This window comes from Sinocyclocheilus rhinocerous, unplaced genomic scaffold (genome assembly GCF_001515625.1).
Source record: "Sinocyclocheilus rhinocerous isolate Xijiao unplaced genomic scaffold, SAMN03320098_v1.1 scaffold1314, whole genome shotgun sequence".
Classification (NCBI taxonomy): domain Eukaryota; kingdom Metazoa; phylum Chordata; class Actinopteri; order Cypriniformes; family Cyprinidae; genus Sinocyclocheilus; species Sinocyclocheilus rhinocerous.
In genome coordinates, this window is record NW_015644118.1 from 764,816 (window position 1) to 772,517 (window position 7,702).

The 7,702-nt window shown below is 35.5% G+C and overlaps 1 protein-coding gene across 2 annotated transcripts in view; it reads left to right on the forward strand.

The window, feature by feature from the left end:
* Positions 1–386: 386 nt before the first annotated feature.
* The window catches only part of LOC107758007 (LIM/homeobox protein Lhx4-like), a 23,313-nt gene continuing 15,997 nt past the window's right edge, over positions 387–7,702 (forward strand). For both annotated transcript variants that reach the window (XR_001641982.1, XM_016575635.1), the window contains exons 1-3: positions 387–611; positions 4,168–4,339; positions 6,659–6,861. Coding sequence is in view for 1 of the 2 variants with exons in the window: in XM_016575635.1 (XP_016431121.1) it covers positions 527–611; positions 4,168–4,339; positions 6,659–6,861 (460 nt within the window). In the remaining variant the exon portion in view is untranslated. The remainder of the gene's footprint in view (positions 612–4,167; positions 4,340–6,658; positions 6,862–7,702) is intronic.

Below are 7,702 nucleotides of genomic sequence, written 5' to 3' on the forward strand. Positions count from 1 at the left end.
CTAGCTAGGCTGTCTACATAGGCTACATATCCCAGTACATCCCAATGTAGGCCTACGTATTCGAGGTGTTTGCGTAAGTATCCACTAAAGCAACGCTGAATTAAAACTATGTGTTAAATATTCACGTAGGCCTAATATTTACGTTATTGCTTGACTGACCCCTGCCAGGTCACTTCAGATCCTGAGGTTTCAGTAGTGGCACTGTATTTATCGTCATCACTTCCTTATCGCTTTTTCTACTTACCTGAGAGCGCAAGGCGCACAAGTTCCCGCCCCTCTCGCTCCCGTCCACGCCTCCCATTGGCCCCCCGGGGGAGTGACGTTCGGGCCGCCCCTGCAGTGTGAATGAATCAAGCGGTTTGTGTGACACAGCGTAAGAACGCAGGGGCGCCCGACTATTTCACGACGATAACCACAGGCGCGAGGACTGTAAAAGGACACTATCCGGGGGGAGAAATTATTTTACGCACATCTGAGATTCTCAGACCTCCGCGAGCGGGTGCATGTGCGCGTTTTATCGGACTGGATGAAAATGATGCAAAGTGCGGCTGTGTTGCCCGGCGAGAGCGCGGTGAAGGGTCTGCCGGACATCCTCGGAGTGCCACTGCAACGTAAGGGCTTTTTCTTCTGCTTATTGATTAGTTCATCAGAAAATTGGCAGGCCTCCTCCGGGCGTCTGCAGGCCACCACTGTTGAATAACATATAGCTTTTAATTAAACTCCACTGGGGAATTAAATGTGAGCTACTGTCTGGGTGGTCAAATTTGATCAGACGCATAGAACTTTATTTTTATGTAAATAGCTTTAACTGTAGATATCGTCAAATTCTGGTTTAATCTCGTGCATTAGATCCAAAATATAATTTCCGATTAATGTTCTTTTCTTTCTTCGTGAATCTGGTCGTAACTGAGCTCTGGAACACATTTCATGCCATAGCATCGTAAAAATGTGTCTGGTGTAAGTGCAGTGCTTTATAATATCACAAAATAAAATACAAAAATAAACCCAGTCTGACTGTTTGTTAGTAAGACTAATGTTAGATCGCACAGCTGGCTATGCTACATTGCACTTCTTTTATTAAGTTGTGCGTGTTGTGGTTAGGGAACAGCATGTCTAAAAGGTCCTAGAAACTAAACAAAGAAAATATATTTAAAAAAAAACAACAATTAATCCGATTTTAATATAACGCAGTGGTTAAATGGAGCAGAGTGCATATTAGTTGTCTCAGTGAAATAGAGATTATAAGACCATCTAGATACAGTACATGAACATTTAATATTAAAATAAATGGCATTGCCTATTATCTTCGCATCTGGTCCTTATCAGTCGCAAGTTAATCTGTGTTAGGCCTATATCTGATCTCACAATCAAGATGGAGTTTGAATTGGATAAATTCCTGACCTAATTATTCACAGGCGAGGTTCAGAAATGTACAGATGGACTTCATCTTGTTCAGATCGGACCTGTTTTTACCTCTTGCAATTATCTGTTGTAAAGAAGAGAAAACATATTTTTAGTCACTCCGTGCGTAATAAAATAACAAAGGGCATTTGACTGAATAAAACGCTGGAAAATAATTTGAAAGAAAATGAACCACTTTATTTATTTTCATTTTTTGAAGAATGGCCAAAAGGTTAATAAGCAGGTAATATATAGGTCTGTCAGTGGCGGATGCTTAATTTCATTAAATGATTAAATAGATTAAAAGATATTGCTACTCAACCCCCCTTGGCGTATAAATGATGGATTAAGTGAGGATTGTTTTAAGAATAATCTGTTCTTGCAGTATGGATCTAAATATTATTATTCAAATGAATAAGGTGCTTTTAAAACGACATATGGGTAATTAGGAAAAAAGAAAACATTCGAAAATAGAAGCCTGCACGACAACGAGATCTAAATGAGAATGCGTTGAATGATGGGCTAAAACAAAGATTTAAAACCAGTATCGGACGAAACGAGAGTTAATTGGTATATTTCAGATACATACGTTGATGTTAAAGCAAGGCCTGCCATGGTAGCCATCTCTTAATTGACTGGCTGGCTAATCAAATACATCCTTTAGAGTAAATGAGCGTTAAAAGCTGAAGGCGGTTGAGTGAGTGAAGCTGTGCTGGGCGCTGTTCCTTCAGCACCACACGAGCCTGTAAGAAACAGTCACACAGCATTCTGAACACAGGCATTTTAACGGAAGAAGAACGTAAAATGCTACGGTACAAAATGCTAATTACCTGTAAATTAACTTACCAGAAACGGTAAATATATTTTCTATTTTAAAATACACTATATATAATTCTACTATAAAATATTGGAAAATAAATTGTAGTTTAATGGCACTTAAAAAGTATAAATTACCTTATAATTTACAGAATATATACACACACACATACATATATATATATATATATATATATATATAGCCTATATATTTAACAAGGCAACACATACACTTTTATGGTAAAATATGTGTTAGGTAAAAATTTTTAAATTAAAAAATAAAATACATAATGCCTGTTAATTTATGGGAAAGGGACCTTCACAGAAACATGTTTGTTTGCGTTCTATTTAAAAAGTAGACTAATGTTTTTGTAATGTTTGATATGTTATTTACACTTATTTTACGTGTTTATGTATTTTATTTTAAAATGTATGATATTTAGTTATTGTTTACCGCATTATTATACTGTTGATAGTATTTGTGTGGGTAACATTGTTCTGTCATTGTGTTATTAGTTTATTATAATTTTTTTAAATTATTATGAATATGGCTATGGTTGCTGTAGAGGTCTGTTTTGATGAACTTTGAGACATTTGCCGTACGTTGACATGACGCGTAAACACTATTCACGTGATTACGCTTTTAAGCACCTGCTGAAATCAAAATTCTTTCTTTGACGAAAATAATATCCTCGTGTGTCATATTAGAATATCTTGCCTATGTTGAATCCATTAAAACAGTACGTGTGATAACTTGACAGAAAGAATAGAGGATCAGAGGTCGAATATCGATATTAAATGTCATGATATTGTGATTTGAAGAAATTATACCGAATATTGCTGTTATTGTCTGAACGCTTAAACGGATTTCTTCCATTTTACCGAATAAGATAAATTGCATTTATCTTTACTTTAATCCATGTTTGTTTATAGATTTCGGTTTTTGTGCTTGTTTTGTTCGAGCACTTGTTCTTGAGCAACAGTAATTGAAGTGACAGACTGTCTCTTTTAAAGAATCGATGGACCAGTTATATAATTTCAATCTCAATGTCCTCATGTCCTCGCCTGTTTTCTTATGAGATATTGATTATTTACCAACAAATGGACATCTTTCCTCACCTGCCCAGCCTTTACCGGTCCCATAGGTTGTCTCGTGGAAGGTACTCCAAATTTGCTGTCACAATGATCGCTAACGTAATCACATATACACACTAATAATTATCATTTACATTTTATCAAAATTAAATAGCATTTGTTTAACAAATTACTTTACAAGTATTACTTGTTATAATAATTCCATTAGCATGATATTATTAGTACTTTTATTTGTATTTATTGTTGTCTTTTTCAGTGCTGTCGTCATGATTCTTTGTCGAGTTTTTATTGATATGTCCTTTAATTTTTACAAATATTAAATGTTAATGACTTTTTACAGGTTTTACAGGTTTATATGTTCTAGAAAATACAGGTTTCGTCAGTATTTTCCCCATCACTTACAGGGTTTTATTATTATTATTATTTTATGCAACAAAAAGGTTGTACGTTTCTAAATAATGCACTCGAGCGGAGTAGGCTAAGTAACAAGCTAAAAAACGTTCGAGTCAAGCAACTTGCAATTATATTTTTTCATGTCACTTTACTTAAGAACTTTCTGTAGTATGATCGTTACTGCGTCTATACCCTAGATTATTGCAGCTTGTATGAATAGGCCTATATATGAAGCTTGAACCGTAAATTCACGACATTTCTATTCATTTGAATGTGCAATATAAGGCTCTCCAGCGTGATATAATGTACCCATATTTGTTATAGACTTAAAATTATGAAACCTATTAGAATTGTCAGTAAGTCTTACCTTATTTACTTATAAATATTGTTAAAATCAAGTTCAGTAGCCTATTTCTGTAAGCACATTTCACCCTATCGCTTTCTGACCGTGTGTTTCTCCAGAGATTCCTCAGTGCGCAGGCTGCAGTCAACACATCCTGGATAAGTTTATTCTGAAGGTGCTGGATCGACATTGGCACTCAAAATGTCTCAAGTGCGCCGACTGTCACGCGCTCCTGGCAGACAAGTGTTTCTCTCGCGCGGGGAATGTCTACTGCAAAGAGGATTTCTTCAAGTGAGTCCATGCTCTCTTTTTCAGTTAGCATTTACCTTTCCCCACCAGGTTATGTCTTATAGCAATGTTTCATGCTCATGTCTGTCTATCTATCTATCTATCTATCTATCTATCTATCCTAATTTCTCTGTTTGATTTTTGTTTAATACATTTTATGATGCTAAACAATAAAAATCAAGGCCTAAACCAGTCTGATAAATATTTAAGCACTTGATGAATGCAAAACAAAATGTGATTCATATTTTAAAAATAATTAATAATTTGTATGAATATGATTTTTTAAGAATATGATAAATAGAGATCAATTAACTAAACAAATAGAAGACAGTCGACCTTTGCCTGTTCAATTAAATAAATGCATAATTTAAGTCAACATTTTATGTAGGCCGATAGTTGTACAGTACTTCATTGTATATAATATGATGAGAGATGTTATTTAATATTGTTTCAGTCACTATTGGCTGCATGAATTGTCAAGGAATGGAAAAGACAGAATCAGACCATGTCAAGTTGGATTGTAAGACAACAGTTTTGTCAAATTTGTTCACACAGAGCCGTTTCACGTCTGATTCCTTGTGCTTTTTAGTGCTGTTTGGCACTAACATGTGTGTGTCAGTGTGGAAGTATGTTCAAGGAAAGGTTGGCACATAGATTCTCTGTCATGGTTAATAAAGTGCTGCGTTTAATTTTTCTCATGTCAGGTTAGGAAGCACATCAGTGTGCTGGAACTCGGCCACAAAGACTGCATGTTCCCAAATTCAATTCCCAGTGCTATATAAGAACTCAAGAAAGCAACTTTGCTTTTTTTTTGCTCTTCTTCCCAGTGTCTTCCCCTGCTTTCTTTCCTCTTTTCTTCTTTTTTTTTTTTTGCGATTGGATTTTCCCCTTGGCTTTAAGGAAGGAAATTAAGTTTGACTTTTATCCAAAACAGGATCAGTAGTGGCTTTTACCAAATCATGTTTGAGAGGTTTTAATGTCACAGGCTTCAATGAGACCTAAAACGCTAGCAAGACTCAGAGTGGAGGCTAACTTTATTAGCAAGCCCGTGGGGACAAAAGGAAGCATTTTAATGTTAAGACCGTGGTGGTGCTGCTGAGGAGGATGGAGAGGGGGATGGAGGAGGAAATGCTGGCGGTTCACAAGCGAGGGGGCAGGGGCTCGCCTTCCCGTTAATGCTGCAAAAACTTCACCTTGGTTAAGTAAAAGGAGAGTTTATTTAGCAGTATTCACACTGTGATTTACAGCCTATTCTGACTCAGTGCTTTATGAGGCGTTCTGTACGTGCGTTTAGTGGCCTCTCTCTCTCTCTCTCTCTCTCTCCTGTGAATCTCTCTGCCTCTGCTACATTGATCAAGACCATTTGTTAACTCCAGGGACATGACAAGCACAAACAAAGATGCCTTCTATAGTATTCTGAGCTTTTGTAACTTATTACAGCCTTTGCAGTTATAAAAAGATTGCTTATGAAAATAGCCACAGTTAAATTCAAGATGTAAGGATGCTTAAACTCTAAAATGAATTTGGGTAACACTTTACAATAAGGTTTTAATTGTCAACAACATTAATTGGTTAACAACATTAGTTAACATGAACTAAGACTGAACAATACTTCTACAGCATTTATACTTATATAATTTTAATATTTACAAATATTCCCAAAATGTATATGTACAACATTATTATTTATATACATGCATATATATTTAATTTAATAATTTATGCAGCTACTTACAGTGCATTCAGGCTATACATTTTTTACCAGTATGTGTGTTCCCTGGGAATCGAACCCACAACCTTTTGCGCTGCTAATGCAATGCTCTACCACTGAGCCACAGGAACAGTATATATCAGCTTTAATGCGCTTATCTAAATAACATGTAACATCTAAATGTCGAAAGTTTCATTTTTAATGGCAAAAATAAGTATTCAAAATTTATAATTTAACTTACAATCTGCAAAGGAGTAGGAAAAATGTGTTACATAAACACAAGTTTATAAATAAGCATTTGTTCACAAAATCTGTAATTTTCTGTCACTGTTTGGACATATTAAAACACCCATAGATGCAGAAAACATCTGGGTCATGTTTGCATTTTCTTCTGTCGCTGGCAATAATTGTCACCTTGAAATCAGGATTAGGCATAAAAGAATGTCTTCAGAATACTTCATACATGTGAAAATCATTGAACAAATGCTTGTAACCTGGCTCAAAGGAAGATAGGAATCATATCTTTGTGGCAGGTTTTGCTGGTGATTAAGGCATAATACCTGAATTTGAATCTGTTTCAAACTGAGGTGTCTCTATTTGTGTACCTGCAGACGTTTTGGGACAAAATGTGCATCGTGCCAGCAGGGGATTCCCCCGACGCAGGTGGTCCGGAAAGCTCAGGACTTGGTGTACCACCTTCACTGCTTCGCCTGCGTAATGTGCAGCAGGCAGCTGGCCACCGGTGATGAGTTCTACCTCATGGAGGACGGGAGGCTCGTGTGCAAGGAGGACTATGAAACAGCCAAACAAAATGGTGAGCTGCTGTCTTGAGATCTGTGTAAATCATGCCCTCTTGAACCATCAGTTGGTTGTTCCTGTTATGCGGTACATTTTGAGCTTTGTAACATTTAAAAAAATGAATATGATTGTGTTATAATTTGTGAAAGATTTTGATAAAAGCGGTCAGGCGTCTGTATCAGAATCTAGATAGATAGATAGATAGATGACATTTGAATTAATTAATATTCTCTGCCTCTGCTACATTGATCAAGACCATTTGTTAACTCCAGGGACATGACAAGCACAAACAAAGATGCCTTCTATAGTATTCTGAGCTTTTGTAACTTATTACAGCCTTTGCAGTTATAAAAAGATTGCTTATGAAAATAGCCACAGTTAAATTCAAGATGTAAGGATGCTTAAACTCTAAAATGAATTTGGGTAACACTTTACAATAAGGTTTTAATTGTCAACAACATTAATTGGTTAACAACATTAGTTAACATGAACTAAGACTGAACAATACTTCTACAGCATTTAATAATCTTAACTAACATTAATTTCAGCATTTAATAACACAGCCCTGCAACTTGAAAAATAATCTGCTGATTTGCAAAAAAATTTTAATATCACCTCATTTTGATGCTGAGTTAAAAAATAACAATAGAAACTTTATTTTAATACCATTTTTAAATATTATTTATTATGTATATACATAATTATTTATATTCCATCACACAGTTTTTTCACAAAGAATAATTTTTTTTCAAATGATATATGTATCAGCTTTAATGCGCTTATCAAAATAACAAAAGGTAGCATTAAAAACAGACATCACCACAAGTGACTTTATATGGTTGTGTATATATATATAT